The 21362-nt window shown below is 32.6% G+C and overlaps 1 protein-coding gene across 2 annotated transcripts; it reads left to right on the forward strand.

The window, feature by feature from the left end:
* The first annotated feature begins 7116 nt into the window (after window positions 1–7116).
* On the forward strand, window positions 7117–21205 carry LOC130636051 (calpain-5-like). 2 transcript variants are annotated; one of them, XM_057445639.1, is made up of 14 exons: window positions 7117–7139; window positions 7586–7772; window positions 7870–8001; window positions 8151–8359; window positions 8454–8646; window positions 10694–10777; window positions 13015–13124; window positions 18970–19047; window positions 19185–19362; window positions 19440–19565; window positions 19819–20015; window positions 20095–20225; window positions 20752–20891; window positions 20983–21205. In XM_057445639.1, exons 2-14 carry the CDS (start codon window positions 7614–7616, stop codon window positions 21172–21174), a joined length of 1929 nt encoding a protein of 642 aa, XP_057301622.1. In that variant the 5' UTR covers window positions 7117–7139; window positions 7586–7613; the 3' UTR covers window positions 21175–21205. The 2 variants fall into 2 exon arrangements, with proteins under 2 accessions (XP_057301622.1, XP_057301623.1); XM_057445640.1 differs by lacking the exon at window positions 7117–7139 and having other exon boundaries at window positions 7568–7772.
* Window positions 21206–21362: the final 157 nt, after the last annotated feature.

The raw sequence follows: 21362 nt of genomic DNA on the forward strand, positions 1-21362 counted from the left end.
GGCACTGATTATTAGGAAATAACCCTTGATAAGCACTGCAAGTTACCGGATGGGCAGTGATTTGGGATTTGTTGTGCTTGACTGTGGCGTGCGCGTGCACGTATGCGCGACTGCGCGAATGATTTAAATGTTTGTATTGATACTATTGAATTCATTTTTATTGCAGCTTCAAAATTCACCTTTGAGTGGTGACCAAGTCGGTACTACGGACGCAATCCGTTAACTGATTATTTCGTCGCCAGTAAAAATACTTCTTTTGTTGTTAGATCAATATGTTAGTACCCCTAAAAAATACACAAGAAAAACAGTTTGTTACTCATTTTAAATTTTTTAATGATTTGTTTAGAATATCATCTTTGGTAGTAGAATTCTGTATCTTAGGGATTGGCAGTATATTATGGAGGATTTCGTAAATGTTGGATGGAAGGAGTCGTAGTGGAGGAGACAAAAAAAATAGGTGAGTTTTTGTGCATTAACTAGAGTAAAGTTTTCGATCTTTTCCTACATGTAAGTAGGTGTCTGAAAAATTAACTTTATCTCTAGAATAGATGAAAGTGAATTTGGTATGGGGGTGAAGCAAGGAGGTTTAGGTGAAATTATTTAATTTTTTCAAAACATTTTAGTAGACATTCTGCTAAGTCAGTATATAAGAAAAAAAATCGTCATTTAGAGCTGTGTCATGGATTTTTCGGTAATAATCATGGATGTTAAAGCATTTATGTTTTAGGACAAAGTCCATAGTCCATCATTATTTTAATAGTGTTTAAAAAAGGATGTCTTTATTTTTTGATAGGGTTTCTAACAAAACTTTGATGCCTTCATCATTGGGTATGTTGGTGTAGAGTGATACTGCTAAAATTACTTTACTAAAATGGCATTTGGAGGAAGAGGAGAAAGTTCTAGAATATTTCTGAGAAAGTGTCTTTTATGCAAAAGGCGTTAATTCACTTAAACCCGTAGTGCGAATTAAGGTTAAAAAATTTCAAACGCAAGTTTTCGGACAAAGGAAATTTTTAAACAAGCGTTTGTCTAAAGTAAAAAAATAGAAAAATAGAAACACAACCTCGGTCTTACGCTTTTGCATCCAAATATGAAAAACTAATAATATATATAACAATAGTCATTTTTTGAGAAAAAATTATTACTAAGGCAACCTATTCTGGTCTGTAAAATACACCAGAGTAGTGTTTTTATTGGGTCTAGGGCTTAAATAGTTTCTGTTCATCACAACTACGACTGTGCTAAATTTCATGCTTGTTACTCAGTTTGAACAAAAATGTTATTTTTTGCACGATTTGACTACACTAGAGTCCACACATTAATAATACAAAAACTAAGACAGAGAGACCATAATAATTAGTGTTAAAACAGATGGAGAGTGTTCCGGCGGGATGCGGGATGACCTATCGGGATGACATATCGTGATGAGGGATGCGAGAAGCGGGGATGCGAGATGCGTGATGCAAAAAATTCATCGTAATAAAATACTGACTAAGCCGTTACCGAACATCGCGTAGACATTATAATAAACTAATTTTCTAAAAAGAATACAACAGTTAGAAATGCATGACTTGATTTTTTTTCGCTTGGTGAGCTTAATGTCATAAGAAACAATTTGTTTGACATTGAACTGTTATGTATCCTTTGGCGAGGTTGAGATATCCAAGCAACAAATATATGTGTAAATGCCTCCGATCTGAAAAAGTAGTGCTTTCGTGCTATACACTTTGAAAAGAAATCGAAATAGCTGATATTGCAGAAGCCAGTCGATGTGTGAGTGTTTATTTCATTTAGTAAGAAAAACGAAAATTTTCGTGACTAAGAATTGCCCTTTTTTAAAAATAAAAACCAGGAGTAGAAACCAGATTTTCACAACATATAGCATAGAAGAGTAGAAACAACTCTGTCTCGTTCTTTCGTATCTAAACTCAACTATCCGCGCTACATACTACGGTCAACCGACCGAAATAATTAGGAAAATTAATCGACTGAAAACATGCGTGAATCATGCGCGAATAGTTTGCCAGTGTAGTGTGATTAAGACATTGTATGATTGCAAACTGTTATTCTTATCATTGTGAATATTTTTTTTGTATTGTGAAACTCGATTCTGGATTTTAAAGGAATTTCGATTATTCTTCTGGACACGATTTTGTAACTGGATTTTGGATTTTTGCTTGCTGGACAAGATTTTACACATTTTGAATTTTGAATATATCTGTTTTTGTTTATTATTTGTACTAATTGATACTAGCAAAAAGTAATCCCTTTTGAAGGATATCCTTTCTACCCACTGCACTGCACATTTAAAAATTTTCAAAGCAAAGTCGCCTTCCCTCTTATCCTTTGTTTTTTTTCATAATTCAGTTTTTTTTTAATTCTGTTATTTTTAATTCTGTTATTTTTCGTTATACTTTGTTAAGTCTGTGAAAAATAAACAAAAATGTTATTTATTCATTATCGAGTTTTTCGTGCGTTGAATATCCATGGTGAGAATAACATTGGCGCGGTCATTATTTTATTTCGATGATTTTTTTGCATCCCGCATCCCGCATCCTGCATCCCGTGTCCCGGTCAGCATCCCGCATCCCGCATCCCACTTTTCCGATATGCCTAATTATCGGATGTAACTCAGCAAAACGGGAAATTTTTCAGAGACATCTCAGCATTTTATCCAAATGTGAGTAAACCGTTAAAAAGAGAAGATGCTTTATCCAAAATGCGATTCCGTGGTTTTAAATTTAAATTATTATTAGAATTACGTCATTCAAATATGACGTATTGTTGCGTAATACCGAAATGCATTGGGTGCGCATTTAGCAGGAGTTCGCGGAAAAAGCCTGGCACACGCACGTGTTTTTGAGATTTTGTATACCGTTGAAGTTTTCAACTAAAATAAAAACTTTCGGACTGTAATCATCGTTCAATAATGGAAATAAATAAAACGAATAATGAAAATCTAGATGGTAAGTTGTCAAAGTTTTTTTTATTATTCTTGGATATTATAAAGAAAAAATAAAAGCTAGAATTTAATCAAAATCGAAAATTTTTTTCCACTGGATACTTTGTAGATTGTAAAGAAAAACAGAAATATATATTCGAATCCATGGAAGATGTCGATGTAGCAGTTAGAAATCTCGAGATAAAATCATTATCATTTCTCTCTGTTTATCAAAAAGATAAATCATTCGGAGTTGCTGGTGAGTTTTAAGTTATAATAAAAAAGATTGATCTTTTGACCAAGAGAAACAAAAAGCAGTAGTCTTCTTTAAAAAAGAAAATCTTTGTGTGTGTTACCAACTTAATTTTTTAGATATTAATTTAAAAAATCACAAGATTCTCTTCGAAGATATCAAGAACAAGGAATCACCCCAACAAATCCTTTGGTCCGGAACTCCTTTTGTGATTGTTGGAAAAAAACCTTTTTGGTACGAAGTTCTGTCCCGGCTGATAACTACACGGTTTGTTTGGGTGACGAAAACAACTATGCGTCATGTAATTGCTTGGATTGGCGTAAAACCTTGTTGCCCTGTAGCACATCCTATCCGTCATTAGTGGCAATGTCGCAGATGTATCCTGGAAATCTTTATCGTCGCGATACACTTTATCTCCTTTTTTTCATTTTGGATCATGAAGTTGTTAGCAAGGAGGTTACTTTAGAAGATAACCAAATGTAGAACGATTTTATTGACGTTAATGATGTCGAAACCGAGTCCGTTTTAATGGATTCTATTCCTAAAGTATGTTTTCCAAATAGGTTCAAGGCCTCGTCTTGCAGAGAAATTTAAACTAAATGAAGAGCTTGTCATTCATAGTGTATGATAATGATGGACTAGACCACCTTCATGAAACCTTGACTCAGGCTTTAAATGATCTATCATTTCATGCTCCTAAGGAAGACAATTTGGTTGTGGAAAGACCAAAAGTTATAGGATCAACATATTTAAGTAAAAAATTACAACCTCTCCCAAAACTAAAACCAAAAAAATCGACGTTTTCGGGAAGAGTCGGTTTGGCTGCTGAAAAAAAAAAGTTTTCATCCATAAGCAACATTTGTCTCTCAAAAAGAAGAAAACCATGTGACGTCTGTGGTTGAAGAGTTCCCTGAATACAATCCATCTGTCATTACCAATGGAGCAGGAGCAGTTTAATGACGCTGCTGCTCAACTACCAATAAAATCTGGGTAAATCGGGGATCTGGGTAATAAGTGCGTCTAAAGGAAGCCATATTTAATGCCGAAGTATTTTAAGTAAGAGTTAATTTTAAAATTTTAAACCACGGAATGGCATTTTGGATAAAGCATCTTCCGTTAAAAAGGGGGTGTGGACGCAAAATACTAGATTTCCTTCCAAGGCAATTTCATCTGGAAATCTCATGTCTCTGCACTTCTTAACTCATATTTTCTTTGTTCAGTCTTCAGTGTTTGACCAGCTTAAAAAACTCGGGAGTAGGATATTCCGCTAAAGAACTTAAGCCACTGGCAACTCCTTTATTCCCTGTGGTTGTACCGTGTAGCTGGCTATGTACCTTATATATAGATTAGCAGAAATTTTTGAAAAAAATTTAGCTAATATAGTAACTAAGCTCTCGTAATATACATATAATAATAGAGTAACAATGTGTTCCAGGGTGTGTGAATGTATAGTTTACGTTAATGAAAACACATCTGTGACGATATTTCAAATGTATTTCACATCTTTATCAAGTCAGTAAAAAATATTTTACAAGTTCACGTTTATATAGGCTATGGGAATTACAATGAAAATTAATTACGCAAGGGTATATTCAAACTAAAGGGTGACAATTTCTATAAAATAGGTATGAATAATTAAAATAGTACTGGTGCGTAGTGCATATATAATTACAATTTTTAATAAAACTGTGAAAATATATACATATTTACAAAAGTTTTTTATAAAAGGACGTAAAGAATAATAAATGGAAAAGTTCTCTGCCCAGTCGAACTATTACAAATTCAATTACATTTTACTGACAGTTATAAATTAATGTATCCCGCCCCTTCTTAGTAATCAAAGTGGAGCCACTACATCACAAATACAAACAGTTGAATTAATTTAGGTATATACGGAACATAGGTACTCTTACAGATAAATAGATCTGTTACAGTACCTATGTACTCTAACAAAAGTAAAACTAAACTGGAAAATCTCTCAGGAAAATTAACATAAAAGTAGGTTCTCCTACAATATGTTCAAATCAATTAAGCTTGGTATAAACTACCTAAAAATTAGGGTGGAGACATAAGTACCAATTATCCGAAACAACCATGAAATAAAAAATAATAAATGCAATTAAAAAAAAATCATTTAAAAACAATACCAAACATAAACGATACACTGGACTGCACGTTAGTAATAATCATTCACATTTCGTTCGTTAAGACCGTAGGGTGCAAAACTTTCAATCTTATGTTGCCAAAAGGACTCCTTGCGCCTCAATGAATCCACAGTGTCAGCTCGGTCAATAAGTGTAAATGACCAATCTTGGCAACCATTATGACCATCTGAAGCAAAATAAGATTGTTGTGATACAGAAGAACCCGAACTATGCTTCTGAAAGCAACTCTTGTAATTATTAAAACAAAGGGGAAACTTGGTACTTGCGCTACCTACATATTGTACATCGCAGGTTTTGCATTCTACCAAGTAAACAACCATTTCAGAGTTACAGTTTAGGTCCCCCTTCCTTATATCAAATATCTTGAACTTCCTTTTGTCACCAAAAGAAGTAGAGTTTATGTAGTTACATACATCACAGCGCTTAGCACCACATCTTCTGCACCCGTTGGCTTTCTCCCTTATCTCAGGTAACTTTGCCCGTACAAGAAAGTCTTGCAAACTTTTCCCCTTTTTAAACCCCACAATAAGTACATTGGGAAAAACTTTGTGATGTTTGTAAACTGTTTATCTGTTAGAGTACCTATGACGATATGTGTCTTTGACTGACGCAAAGCCACATTCTTAGCGAAATTTTTTCTTTCTAAAAAATAAAAAATATATTTAATCACTGTTTTAACATTCTCTTTGTCAAAAAACATCATTTGCTTCAGTAGAAATCTTTCTTACTTTGCTTCTTCTGTGTGCTTTTTTGCACACACATGCTTTTTTGCACACAAATGCAAACAAATTTAAGGTAATGTTGAACTTTTCTGTGATGGAGAACCATTGAAATGCGTGATGGAAAGATGAAATAATGTTCGTATCGTGATAAGTTGGTAAAACAGGGGTATTAATATTGTATAAATAAAAATCACTCCTATCATTATCGTAGGTCATGCGTTACAAAAGCTACTTATTTTCAAGTGGTTGTTTTAACAAATCTGTTTTAGAAACTGCGTTATCTGCATTGCATGCAGCCTAAACAGTAACAAAGATTAAAAGTAGCGCCAATGAGATGATGTTAAGTAAATGGGCACATCTACCACTAAAAAAATCCTGCAGGTCCTTCTATCAAAAAAGCTTCTTTTTCGAAAAACAAAAAATAGAAACTGACGAGCGCTACAAAAAAAATCTGTGTATTGGAAATTGGTATAATGTTCTGCTATTTAATATAAAAATCTACAAAATATTATTTGGTTGTGTTGTGTGGATATAAGTACAAATAATGAAATAAGAAGAAATGAGAATCTTCAACTGCGTTGACTAGCTAAAAAGGCATTTTTACGAATTGGCAATATTTTATGGAACTTTATTTCTTGGAGTTCTCTGTTAAAGGAACTATCTGTGAAGTGCGACGAACAAATATAAAAACTTTGATTCCTTGGTAGATTTGCATAACATCTGTTTTTTGAGCCTTTTTGTGTTTAAGTTCTTTTTTTTTCAAATACAGGATTCTGTGAAAACTAACTTCTTTGCATTCTCTGATCGATTGGTACATCCAAACACAGAACAACTAACCATTTTTTAAAGATTTAAAGGTAGAGTACATACAAAAACCATCAATTTAAATGTTAACATGTATGTTCTTTGCCCCCGCTCAAACTTTCTGCGCAATGTGACGTCATTATTTATAATCAGATCCCGTCTTAAATGAAATTGTGCCTGTCTGTTTTTTATGGGGAAAAAAATTTAGTATACGAAGGCTAGTAAAACAATTTTAAATAAGGAAAACAAGTAAAGTAAGTTTTTTTATTTCTTATGCTTTTCTGAGTACATATAAAAGAAAAAAGAAAAAAGTGATTTCTACTGGAGTTCCCCTTTAAGAAAAGAAAAATGTTTTTTTCCAAAAAAACAAACTTTTGTTATATTCACAACAAGTTTTATAAATACAAGTATAAAGAGGATTGTTTAAATCCGAAAAAAAGTTATAGTTAATGCAAATTGTCTTAATTTCTTCTCAAAAATTCATTTCTTTGTGTCATTCACCAAAATAAATTCCGCGTCAAAATAAACATTTTTTGTGTTTGCCAAATTAAATCGTTGCCAAATTTTATAAAATTTATTATTTACCAAATTAAATCTGTGCCAAATATTCCATTTTGGTCATTTGAAAAATCAAATACTTGCCTAAATTTAACCACTTAAGGTATATCTAAAAAATGCTTATATAGATATTTTTATTTAGATTCAGATTTAAGATAGTAATTGCAGAAATGGTCTATAAAAATTTTAAAAATCAAGATTTTAAAAGCTTAAGAGCAGAATGTGTAACCAATGGGAGACTGTTTGAAGACCCTGAGTTTCCAGCTACAAATAGCTCTTTATACTTCAGCAAGCAGCCACCCTTTACTGCTGAATGGAAGCGACCAAAGGTGCTTATTCTAATTATTGATACATTTTATGCCATTTAGAACTTTACGTAATTTTACATAGTGCTGTAAAACTCCTCTCACAAACTGTATTTTGTAGGAAATATCTCCTGATGCCTCCATGTTTACAGAAGGCGCTAGTAGTGCTGATGTGACACAAGGACGTGTGGGGAATTGCTGGTTTGTTGCTGCTGCTGCATCACTTGCTCTAGAAAAAGATCTATGGACTAAAGTATGTAGTGTCTTTTGGTGATATTTTTATTTAAAAGCTTTCCACAAAAAGTAATGCAAAGCTTATGCATACGGAAATGCATTCAGTTGATTCTTAGAATGTGTGCTACCCGTATTTAGATTTTCTTATAATTATGAAATACATGTTAGGTCATTCCAAATTATAAAAGTCAATTAATATCCCCAGAAAAGCCTGAAGACTATCAAGGTATCTTTCGCTTTCGTTTTTGGCGTTTTGGAGAATGGATAGAGGTTGTTGTGGATGATAGATTGCCAACAGTTAATGGGGAGTTAATTTATCTGAAATCTAAGGACAAAAATGAATTTTGGAGTGCCTTGTTGGAAAAGGCCTATGCAAAGTATGTTAATTCTGTTAACAAGTTAATCAGCCATTATGTAAATATGATGGGTCTAAAAGTAGCTCTTCTTAATTTTTTTTTTTTTTTGTTAAAGATTGGCTGGGTCATATGAAGCTCTTGAGGCAGGTAACCCAGCAGATGCTCTTGTAGACTTTACAGGTGGTGTCAGTGAAACCATTGATTTGGTAAAAGGGAACTACATTAACGATTTAGAGAAAAGGAAATTGCTTCACCAAAAACTTGTGAAACTTATGGAGCGAAATGCTTTAAGCAGTGCTTCTATTAAGGTGAGATAAGCTTTTTAAAGTAATGTTAATTCCGATATATATCAGAACCAAATTTCAGTACAGATTACGGAAAATAGTAAAGCACAGTTTCTTGTTAAGTGGTGTCATATGCAAAGAGTGAGCCAATGGCACACAGCTTTTGGATCTATGTACAGGACACTTTGATTACACTCACATGGACAAGGGATGTACACATAAAATTTGGTACTTATACAGAAAAACCACCGGGTATGTATACAAAAGAGAACAACCTTGACGTTGTTTAGTGTTGTTCTCACAGGTAGCTTAGTTACCCTATAGCTACATTTAGGATTAAACTAGCATCTATTAGTTAATACTAAGTAAAATGGGTCAAGTTTGAATATTAAACTTTTTCGCTATAGCTATCTAGACTAAGTGTCTGTGAAAGAACAAGGATAAGGTTTTTTTTTAAATTGCAGTTTTAGGCCTTATAGCTACACATATTTGAGAACACTTGCAGGAAATTTCATTGTTTGTCAAGTATGGGTACTATGGAAGTTTTCCTTATAAAATAAAATCGGAAAAAATTTCATAAGTACTCCACTTTGCATTATCTAAAATTAAAAATTTCCAAGATAACCCTTGCGATTTTGTGATTTATAATTTTTCAAATTTTTCCCTGACAATTTTTTAGGTTTAAACCAATGCCCCTTTTTGGGAAAATAAAAACAAATAAAAAGTAAAAATTTTTTAACAAATTAGTATATAATTTTTTTTAAACCAAGTAGTCCCTGCAGCCATTTTTGCTGTCAGTGGCATAAAAAAAACATGTTTTTTGTAACAAGTAAAAGTCTTATAAATTCAGTAAAAATTGAAATAATGACATGAAACTTGATATTATGTTTTGAGACCAGTAAGATGAAATAAAGCCAAAACAAAAAAATCACTACTATCATAGTTCCTGAGTTGCTGAATTTAGCTTTTTTTGGAGATGCCAATAAACTGTTTTCATCAGGATATCAATTTTGACAAGATACATGTACAGAAAACATTAAAAGTAATTCTCAGGATTAAAATAAGTCAGACATATAAAATGTGTCCTAGGCTTAGGACCAAATACTTTACCCCTCCCAAAGAAAATGGGAATGTGCTTCTAAAGCACCGTGCCAAATATTTAATCTAAATTTTATGCCTTACATTGATCTGCAACATGGTTTACTTGCACTACAGGCTCAACCTGGTGCCACTCACAATTTAAATATCCACAGAAACGTTCGATAAAAGAAACTTGAACATTTGCAGAAATTTATTTATGAAAAATAAGTTTCTGTTTTTTGTGACAACGTATTTGACCAACATACAATGTCTTGCATACTTTACTAACGATATACTTAAGTCTTGACTCTTCACTGTTATCAGAAGATGTAAAAGAAAATATGCAAAGGTCCAAAATAATTGACAGAATGCTTTAAAAAATCGTTAATGTAGCTAGCTACATAAACATAATGTATATAGCTACTTGTTTATACTTTATTATTTATAACAATGGGCCTCTGGGATGGCATTCAAAATTACAAAATAAATACTATCCAGGTGTATCCATCCCTCATCATCAAACATCGGAAAAGGGTTTCTGTTTTATTATTTTCGTTGCGGGGTCTTGTAAATTCAATTTAAAAAAATGTCCAAAACTTCCTCTTCTTTTACTTGCACAACTTATGGTATTTCTTTGCATTTTCTTCAGTTTCAAGTCATGATTCCTTCCAACTGCAATGTTTAGGTGTGTCACTTTCAGAAACTCTTGGTAATTTTGAAAAAATGTTGTACTGCCTTATGATTCTGAGATTTTTGCTGCTGATATCAGCATGTTTTAGCCCTCGAGTGCCACCCTAAGTATATATAGGAAAAAATTATCTTTAACATATTTAGATTACCTTTTTTAAATATACAATCGTTAAATGATCAAAAGCATGTATGTTCATATTGTGCTGATTAATGTAGCAAGTATGACTGTGCCATTTTTTCTTTTTATTTTAATTTTAAACTTAAAAGTAAATGTGCTTAAAAAAAGTTGAAAATGTTTTAGGTCACCAGCCGAGATGAAATGGAAAAGCAACTTGATACCGGTTTAATTAAAGGTCACGCCTATGGCATTAGTGCAGTCAAAAAGGTTAGTCTGTCTCTACACTTAATTTAGTGTTAGGAAAAGAGGAGATAGTTATACATTAAAGCTTGGTTTCCAATAGTACCATTAAAAAGCTAATGCAATTTTCGCGTTTTAACAACGCAGATTGGTACCACGATAAAAGCTGCCTAGTTTCTCCTAAATCTCGGATTCTACACTAGCACAGAAATTGTTGTTGTGTGTAGGCTTTAATTTTAGAGTTATCAGAATGATTTTATCAAATCCAAAAATATTAGTATAAATTATAGCGTCCCTCTATCTACCTATTAGCAGAAAAGGTAGGGACACATTAATGTATATATAGAAAGATTATCAACTAGTTCCAGTTAGTACAAATGTCTTTCGCGTACAAATGTCTTTCGCGTACAAAAGTGTTTCGCATACAAATGTGTTTTGCGATAAATTAGTAAAATTCAAGCAGATTTGTTTAAGCGATAACACGATAACGCTAAAATAAATTATGCAAAGAACTTTTCTCTGTAGTGGAAAATATAGTTTTGTGCTTGAAGAAAGTTTGATGTGTTACTTTAAATTCGCAAGGGGTCTATAGTTTTAAAGCGCAAGGACCTAAATATTAGTAAATAGTAAATTAAATAAATGATAAAAAATATAATATGTAAATGAAATGTTTCCTGTGTTATTAAAGTTAAGTAACATAATGTGAGGAGAGTGGACCATACCATTTTAAAAACCACTTACTAAACCCTTTTAAATGAATTATTCTTGACAAAAGAATTTGTGTTGCATTTAATTAATTAACAGTAATATAGCAAGTAAAGTTTACCTCTTTATAACCTTTTTTTTGAGCTTCATCCAGTGTTAAAAGTAGTTTTTTGATAGTGATTTTCAATATTTCACATCTACAGGGGAGTCCAAGAAGTTGACTTTTGTATATTTTAGTTTGTAAAGCCTAATAGGTGTCAAAACACCAATAAAGTAGATGCAGAAGCAGATGCATGCTTATGTTAGCATGACGGAAGCAAGCGTTAAAGCAAGAATATAAAAAGAAAATTGGTATTCTTACTTCTTTGCTGTATCTGCTTTACGCTTGCTTCATAATTTTCGTGGTGTAAACAGGTAATGGAAGTTACGCAGTAAAGCAAATCTCTTGCTCTGAATAGTCGATAATTGAAGATTGCTTGATTTTCGGGTATACCTCCATCGCTGACGAGATAGGTATTCTGCCAAAAGTTAGTCTTTCATTTCATTATTTCAGGTTCTGGTGTTCTAGTAAATTTATTTGGTTTTGAAAAAATGCACGGCCCATCTATTAATTTAAGAAAACACCAGTATCATTGTTGATCCATAACTGCCAACAAGCGTAAAGATATATCTTGCGTCGCATATGGCCATCAATACAGTGCTGAAATACAATAGTGCGAAAGGTTTCTAATCTTTTCAAAATCGTCAGCAATTCTTTTCCAGTCATCTGGATGCTTTGGTACACATTAATACTGATCATTTGAAACGTCCCATATAGCGATACATGTTTCTTTTATAATACTGCAGATAGTAGATCGACCAATTCGGTAAAAAAAGATAGCGACTGATGACTGTTTACCAGAAGCAAAATAATGAATTGTTCAGGATAATCGTTCAGGAGGAGAAATAGTTTTTCTGAGTCGAGCGTCCTCCTTTGCTATCGATAAACCAATAAAATTTTAAGGTACTAGAGAGACTCTAGCGGCATTCGAAGATGCCTGCCAAAATTTATATTAACTTATTTTTAAATTTTTTTATGCTAAAAAAATATATAACATTTTAACTTGAAATAAGATTCTGGCTCCAACAATGTCTCTTGAACCAACGTAGGTTAAGCACCACGTTGTTCACGATGCTTACAAATAGCGCGAACCTATACTTTCTTGAAGTTTTTTCTCGTCGCTTGTGCCGTTTTTTTTTAACAACAGATATCCCAAAATCGCAATTCATCCATGTTTACTATTAGAATGCACATGATCTTCTTGCGCTAGTGGGAGCTACTTGCTTCCCCTTTTGCTTCACGGTAACTGTACAGGCTTACGTCACTTGCTTTTGCATCTGCTTTATACGTGTGACACAGGCTTAAAATGCAACATTGCTACGAACTTGAAAACTACATTTAAGTATGATGTCAATAAACACTGTGAATTCACATTTTTACAGTGATGTAAATGTATCTTTCAGTCCCGATTATTTCGTGGTTTGTTCCTTTTACAGTTTTTTTTAAATTGTTCAACTAGATTCCATTAAGTGAAGGATTTTTCTCAAGTTTTAATGCTGAGAAGTTGTTTTTGGTCAAGTTAAGAAATCCATGGGGAGAAAAAGAATGGAATGGTCCCTGGTCTGATGGGTGAGTGGTAGTTAGAATACTTTTTTTAATTTCTTTTCCAAGAGTAAACGAGAAAACCTTTATGGTTTTAACACTCATTCCAAGTAGAGTTTGGATTTTCACAAAGCAATATACAAGTCAACTGTGGCAGTTTTTCTCGAATTCGTAAATCTAAATACATTTCTTTAACTTCCATAAAAAAACTTTTAAATACTGTCGTCCAACAGATGTGCAGGAAATGTCTTGTTTAGTATATCACAGCAGGTACAATCTATCAACTCGTAAAATATTGTTGTCGGGTGTGATAATTATACTAGTATATAGTTGCAACTACTTGCCGGCCCTTGTTTACCGTGATATGACAGTTGTTCTTTCAAAGCTGATACATATGCATCCCGTGTTTTTACAAAGCGATGATTAGCCCCAACACCAATCTTGAACCCAGGCCTGGTTTTCTCATTTTATAATCGGGAAAACCTGGAATCGAGGCTGCACCAACACGTGAAGTGCAAAATGAAATATACGCAGTGCGTTTAATCTGATCACGTGTGCACATCCTACCTCCGCAAGCTTCTATGCTAGGCTCAAATCTGCAAGTTGCATGTACATCCGATTTTGTTTCTAGTGGACTTTCTTAAAGAAAAGGCGAACAAAAATTATTTTGTGGCAGCCAGAAAATAAATTTTAAGCGAGAGATAAAAAGTTGTACATTTCTAAATCCTTAAATCTACTGAAATAACTACTATAATAACAAATAAAAAACAATATATAACACCACTAAGTATCTATATATCTTTTTAATAACAATTTTACAGAATTTTCATGATTGTATAGGGTCAAAGTAAGCAAGTTTTGCATGTACTTACCAGTAAACATAAAAATAAGATCTTTGACTAGAGATAACTGCGAATATTTTATGTACTATAGTTAAACTTTTTTGTACTTAAGGAATATCTGTTATGACCAACAACAATATGTTTTTCATGTTTTAAGTCCCTTTTCCACAACATACTACGAGCTTCGAACGATAAAGTTTGTTACAAATTTAAAAAATATACAGACCGGAAACATTCAACAACGGATCGGACACGCAATGTGTAGGCGTCAACTTTATTTTCGAATCTTTTTTACTTACAAATTTCAGTAAGTTCAGTAGTATAAAATAATAAAAAAATTTTTCTTCATATCTTGTTCAACATTTTGCTATTACGATCTTCAACATTTTCTTGTTTAATTATTTCGTGCATATTGACCCGTGACCATCACAATATGAATAAATATATCCTATTGTTTTTTAGTTTAGCCACCCGTTTGGCAAATTCTTAAAAGTACTGAATTATAAATAATTAAGCAGTCATTGAAAACACTAAAAGATAAAGAAGATTTTTCTACATTTTATCACTCTTAACAATAAATAATTTTTGATTCTTTTTTAAAAAATATCAGTAAATTATGCCAAAGAATCAAAATTGAAAAAATAATAATTTTTTTAAGAAAAGTGACCCTGAAGGGGGTTACCGTAACCTTAAGAGCAGCAAACAGTCCATAACTATTAGGATCCGGAAAGAATAAAACAAATTATTTCCAGTAAAGTTTTTTAAAGAATTATTTTGCACATTATTATGTACAGTGTAATGCGGCTGAATTTCTTGCTATACATTCTACCTCACTATAACTTGGATTATATTTATACTGTTTTGCATGCACAATTGATAGTTTCAAAATTGGTACTTTCAAAATGTTTAAAATGCAGCCCGTGAAGCATTTCAAATACAATATTTATTTAAAGAAGGACTTAAAAATCCCATCCAAAAAATAAGAGTTTTTAACAAATAACATTTTGTTCAGGCACACGCATAAATAATGTAAAAGAACGGTAGAGCTGCAGCTTTAACATTTTAAAATCAAATTTATAGGTTAGAAAATTTAAAGGCATTATCTATAAAATCAAAAAAAACCTACTGAATCTGCAAAAATAAAGTCTGCACATATATGCATCAGTTCATGTTCACGGTAGGAAGTTTTTCTGCAACTTCAAGCCAAAATACCTTGTGGTTTACTGGTTGTAACGTATTAGAAAGTATTTTTCTTTGATCATTTACAAGTACGTCCTTTATTTTTCCAGTTAGGATCTGCAAATTTTTTGGCTATAAAGAATATATAATTGATCAAATAAACACGTCAAAAATGAAGTTATAGTTCCAGGTTTAATCAGATACATGCCAGTAGGACAGACAAAAATCATTTGTCAACAAATACTATAATATTCAAAAATGCGTATGTACTAAAAATTCTCGGGTTAGTTATGGCGCATCCCCGCCATTTTTCGCTCACAATTTTCTTCAAAAACATTTGTAAAAACATGTTTCTTGTCATTTTGCTATTTATTTTAGTAAAAGTGACCATGGTTCTCTCGTTTTCCATTTCTTAGACTTTGTAAAGGCCTATCTTCACTATGTAGACAGCCTTTAAAGTGAGGAATCAAAACACTAAATTTCGAGGTTTTGCACTAGTAAACAAGTTCAAAAAGTGCCGCTTTTGTAAAAATAAGGTTGTTTTTTTCTAATACTAATCTCGCTTATATTGAGGACTTAAAGATAATCGAAACAAAATGCCTGTATTTGGATAAAATGTTACATTTTCATCACTCCGCATGACAAGAAGTACCCAAAAAATCTAGGAAATCACGTTTAAAGGTTAAACTCAGTTTGGAAATGCTTCTTTTAACTTGTTCGGAACCTTTCACGTTATTCTAAACAATAAAAGTAACCGATTAAGTGTGCAACATAGCTAGTTTTGTGTCAAATCCCTTCAAACACATGGCCCACTTCTCCGACACCGTAAGGCTTGCGCAAAGCAAGTTACACGATTCATCAATTTAAATCTAGTTTCGAATAGAATAAATAATTCTTAGAAAATCTTCGAAAGGTTATTGAAAGACTGTAGTTTGGACATATAAAAAATATAAAATATAACTTTACAAGAGAAAAAATTTGTTATGAACTTCCCGCAAGTATTTTGCATGAGTTAAAAATGACGTGACACGCTGTTTTTTAGCCAATCAGTATTTAAAAACGGGAAGTAAACAAAAATTAAAAATGATGTCTCTGGCTGCCTTTATCTCGGAAAAACTGATATTGTATAAACAAACACGAATAATTTTAAGTGGTGTAACAAAATGTCTCATGTAAACGTTTATAGCCATTCAAACATTTTTTATTTGTAGAACAGTTGTTCATTTAGTTGTCATCAATAAAAAGTTAGAGACATCCTGTAAGATCATATAACACCTAATCAAGCTGATAATACCGGTTTTTCAAGCTTTAATAAAACTGTTTCAATTGAAGAAATGACTTTCAACACAACTGAGGAGCTAAACATAACAAGCATTGAAAATGTCTCTTTCTTTGGTTTGGTAAAACATTTTCCTGTATTTATTGAAGAGGGATTCAATACTGTGCAAAAAACTTTTGGTAAATATTTCGAAACAAATGAACTGCAACTGATTAAATTCAAAAAAATATAATTCGTATCATGAAAGACTCATGAAAGCAACTTCTTATGTATATATATCAATTTATTTAAAAAAATGATGCAAATATATCCTATTATTACGCAAATATTTAGTAAAATATCATAATAAACGAAGTATGAGGAATTAACTGAGATTTATGAATTATAACATTTAGGAAAAAAAGATACAAATCTATCCTTTCATTACACAGAAATTTAGAAAAACATTAACTAAGTATGACGAATTATAACATTTCGAAAAAAAAAGATGCAAACCTATCCTTTTATTACGGAGAAATTTAGAAAAATATGCTAATCAACCGAGTATGATGAGGAAATGAGGAAAAAAAAACGTTGAAAATTTTCCTATTATTATGCAGAAATTGAGTAAAGACTCACAATCAACAGAGTATGAGGTATTGTGATATTCCAAAAAAAGGATGCAAACCTATCCTATTATTACGCAGAAAAAAAATTAATTATCATAATCAACTTTTCAAACAAGATAAATTGATACAGAAGGCTTTTGGCAAGACATAGGAAGACTTTTTTATACGATGACTGAAAATCTAAAATTTAAATCTAAATTGGAAAAGGCAGAAAATACAAAATTGTGTATGGACAAAAAGCTTCTAATTGGAAGATAAATCTATTTCAACAAGATGACAAGCCACGCCAGGAAATAACATATAGAAATATAATTTAACCACTCATATCTGTTCAGGATAAGTTAAGATGGTTTTTTTAAACCTGTCCTGGCATTCCCTTTTTAAAATAATTAGCCATGTCCATAGTGGCAGAAAATGACAAGGTTGTGTTCAAATAAGTATTTAAAAATTAGTGAGATAAATTAATATAGGAAGCTTTTGGCAAGACATTGGAAGATTTATTTTTATATGATGACTTAAAATTTAAATCTAAATTACAAAAGTAGGAAATACAAAATTGTGTATGGGACAAAAAGCTTCTGAATGATTATTGGAAGATAATTTTAATCAATAAGATAACAAGCCAGGTCAGAACACACATATGAAAGTATAATTTGTTCAATCATGTCTGTTCAAGATAATTTGAGGTGATATAACACAATAGGGTTTTTTCTAACCTGTCCTGGCATTTCCTTTTTAAAATAATTAGCCATGTTCATAGTGGCAAGAAATGACAAGGAAACTTTTAAGTTTTTTATAAATTTTATGTGCTGTATGTAATCCATTATACGAAGTAGCTACACATAAATATATAGGGGTAAATACTTTACAGGACTTTACGGAACTTAACAAAAAGAAAAACAATTAAAATACTGGATAGTTTGCAGCTACTTACATTACATAGAAATATAGCTAGCTACCTCCAGGATGTGGTAGGCTTCAGTGTTCAAATGATGAGTCCAGCATGGAAATTGATCTATCTAGCTATCAACATTATCAACAAAGTAATTTTCACAGCTTTGTAATGCAAAAATGTATCAAGTTGTCATCATTAAAAGATTCTTCCATATCACTGTCATCATTGCATCAGTGTCAGTTACAATACACACTCAAACCTTCCTATGTTTGCCGCCATGACAGTTTAATATCACAAACCTAGCTTTTAAGTACAGCTTCACAATTAATTCTTCTGAAGTTCTATTCGTTTATTTTAAAGTTTGTGCTACTTCGAAGCTGTACTAGTAGTTTGTTTACACGAAATCAAGTAGCAGAGCACGAAACGCAAGATTTCGCTTAGCAAAAATATATTTTTTATTTAGGACTAACGGACTAAGAGCCACCCCTTATGGGGCGGCAATGAGGTGTTTTGTACGTTGTTCCTAGGGATTTAAGAATGTAAAAATCAGATTCAACAGTTAAGAGTGTTTTTTTACATTTTGTAAAGGTTTATTATCTAAGAACACCCTTTAACCGTAGGACAAAGTCATACTTTATGGGGGAGCATAAACGTACGTTCAGATCAACTACTTAAAACAGCGCGTTGGAAAGATGTGTTCGAAAACTTACATCGCAAAAACGTAACTGGTTTCTTCTTGCAATTTTTGCATTTCCTAGAGAAAAAATTAGGAGTTCCATAAATTTGTTACATAAATACTAAATCAAGTGTAACAAAGGTATTAACAATGGTCTTTTTTTAAAATTTGCGAATCCACAAACGGCAACTTAAATCAAAATATTTTTAATACTTCTGAAACACGCTTTTAAATGCCATTTTCGATATTTGAATACGCCGATAGACGAAAAATTGATTTTTTTATTTCACGGTAAACAGCAACACGGAAAATACAATTTCTGAAAAAGGGCGAGTGTAAATAGTGTAATAAACCAAAAACCATGGTGGAAATAATGTATGTTTTTTGTTATAGTTCTGCAGAATGGGGAAAGTTAAGTAAAAAGGAGAGAGAAAAACTTGGCATCAAAAATGAAAATGACGGAGAATTCTGGTATGTTGTTAATACCTTCATTCTTTTGTGCGTCATGTGAATGTGTATACTGAACGTGTTACTTCAATACGTTGTAACTACACACACATAAAGCAGGCAATTTTAAGTTTAACAATCATTTTCTGGTATTTTTACAGGATGTCTTTTGAGGATTTTTGCCGACATTTTACTACCGTGACCATTTGCATGTTGGTAAATACATCTGTGTTTACTATCCACAAGACCTACAACGAAGGGGCGTTGAAAGGAGTGTGGGAGGGGCGTAGCGCTGGTGGATGCGTCAACAATAAGGACACATTTTTGCACAATCCGCAGGTCAGTGACATGCCTTATAGATTCACAAGTATTTCAATAAGCATTTCTTTACGTTTCTTTTGGATATTTTTTTTTAGTTTAAATTTGATATGACTGGCTCGAAGAAAGATATAGCGTTTGTAAGTCTCATGCAGCCAGACACGAGAGCGCAAAAAGCAGCCGGCCAGCAAGGAAACTTGACAATCGGATTTTTCATCATGAGGGTAAACTTTATAATTCTTTTATTGCAGTGTTAAAGTACGAAAATTTTAATTGCTAGGCATGTGTGTAAGCCATCTTCCAAGGCATTTCCAGCATCCTCTTTATTAAAGCTGCCATCTTTATTTTTTTATAAAAAATGGTCGAGCGCAACGTTTATACTTTTAAAGCTGCGGACAAGAGCGCTTTAAACATTTAGTTTCTAAGATATTGATGAGTTATTTGATTTTAATACTTTAATAATAATTCTGATATCAGGTCGAGGCAAATCGTTCGTACCGTGTTCATCAACAATACGATAAAGCTGGCGATAGCTCTTTCGTTAACTCCAGAGAAGTGTTTGTACGCTTAGAACTTGACCCTGGCCGTTACATAATCGTTCCATCCACGTTTGACTCTAACATTTCCGGAGAATTTTTGTTACGTGTTTACACAGATCATAGCAATCACATGAGGTAGATTTTACGTTAGTCGTCTTATGTGTGCACTTTTTAGGACTCTCATACTTCAATTTTATCTTACCTTGACTTACAGAGAATTAAAAGAGGAACAACCAACAGCAGGCTGCTTTTCGTGGGCGCCGTGCTGTAAGCATCCACAAGCTCAAGTGTCAATCATAGTGACGTCGGTCAATAATTTGAAAAAGAAAGGCTCGGTCAGCATGAGTAAGTGATGATGACACGTTAAAATTATTCTTAACACCGATTGTTGGTGAAGACAGTTAACATTTTGTGTCATTCAAATTTAACTTTATTTTTCAAACTACGTGCCTCTCCTAGGTCCCCATTTTCTTCTCTATTAATCAAAAAACTCGTGTGTTCTACACGAACAAAAACTTTCCTATTACTGATTATTTTAAAGAAAGAAGCATATGGCTACCAAGTTATCCCATTCAGGCTGGACTAAGAAAAACACGCTAACCGGCGTATTGGATTATCAAAAAATTATTTTTATTCAAGGAGGGATGTGATTGATGGAAGAGGGCTGGTATAATATCGAATGTAAAAAGCGAAGATAACCTCCGAGAAATCTATTTTTAAGTTCAAAATCAGAAAATCTAAAACTAAGATGTCGCTAAAAACGCGACCTGTCAATTTTATGAATTTAAGCAACAAAGTCTTCACATCATAAGGTATTTCCAGTTCGATTCAAATTTAACCTGTGTTATATTAGTAATTATATACCATTTAGCTGTTGATCCGTATTGCATTATTGAAATCGAAGGAACTAAGGTTCGTACCCCACATAAAACAGATAATGTGAACCCGACATTCGATTACGGTGGATTGTTTTATGTGAAGAAACCCGAAAGTTCGATGATAAAAATACAGGTGAGTAGCTTGAATGGTTTTGCTCACATCATATCAGGAAACGTTTACATACTTTCTCACCACGTATACCATGATGATTTCTTTTCTATAGGTCTGGGATCAAAACACTTTAGTTCCTGACACGTTTTTGGGAGAGATTACCCATCCAATTGATTGTAACAATCGAATATTACTTCAAACACATTCACTTGTGGAAAAGAAATCGAGGGATGGTCAAACAATGCAAACAGATGGAACCATAAGTTTCAAAGTAGCAGCTTCGAGTAACTTAGAATTCATGTAAAGATATATTTATGTTGTTTTGAACGAATTAACTTCAACTAAATGTTTGCGCCAAAAATATAAAAATAATTTGAAGAACACACTTCAAGTCGAATTCGCATTTTAAAAATAAATCACCACGGGTTTTTCAATTGAACTCTATCCTGTATATATCTTCTGGTTTTCTTGTTGGGCGTTTTTTGTAAATGT

Source organism: Hydractinia symbiolongicarpus, chromosome 3 (genome assembly GCF_029227915.1).
Source record: "Hydractinia symbiolongicarpus strain clone_291-10 chromosome 3, HSymV2.1, whole genome shotgun sequence".
Classification (NCBI taxonomy): domain Eukaryota; kingdom Metazoa; phylum Cnidaria; class Hydrozoa; order Anthoathecata; family Hydractiniidae; genus Hydractinia; species Hydractinia symbiolongicarpus.

What these genes read in the sequence shown, in the direction of transcription:
- LOC130636051 (XM_057445639.1), top strand. Translation starts at nt 7,614, where the DNA reads ATGGTCTATAAAAATTTTAAAAATCAAGATTTTAAAAGCTTAAGAGCA. An exon ending in CTGAATGGAAGCGACCAAAG is followed by an intron (nt 7,773 to 7,869) that starts GTGCTTATTCTA and finishes TGTATTTTGTAG; the next exon opens with GAAATATCTCCTGATGCCTC. An exon ending in GAAAATGACGGAGAATTCTG is followed by an intron (nt 19,048 to 19,184) that starts GTATGTTGTTAA and finishes GTATTTTTACAG; the next exon opens with GATGTCTTTTGAGGATTTTT.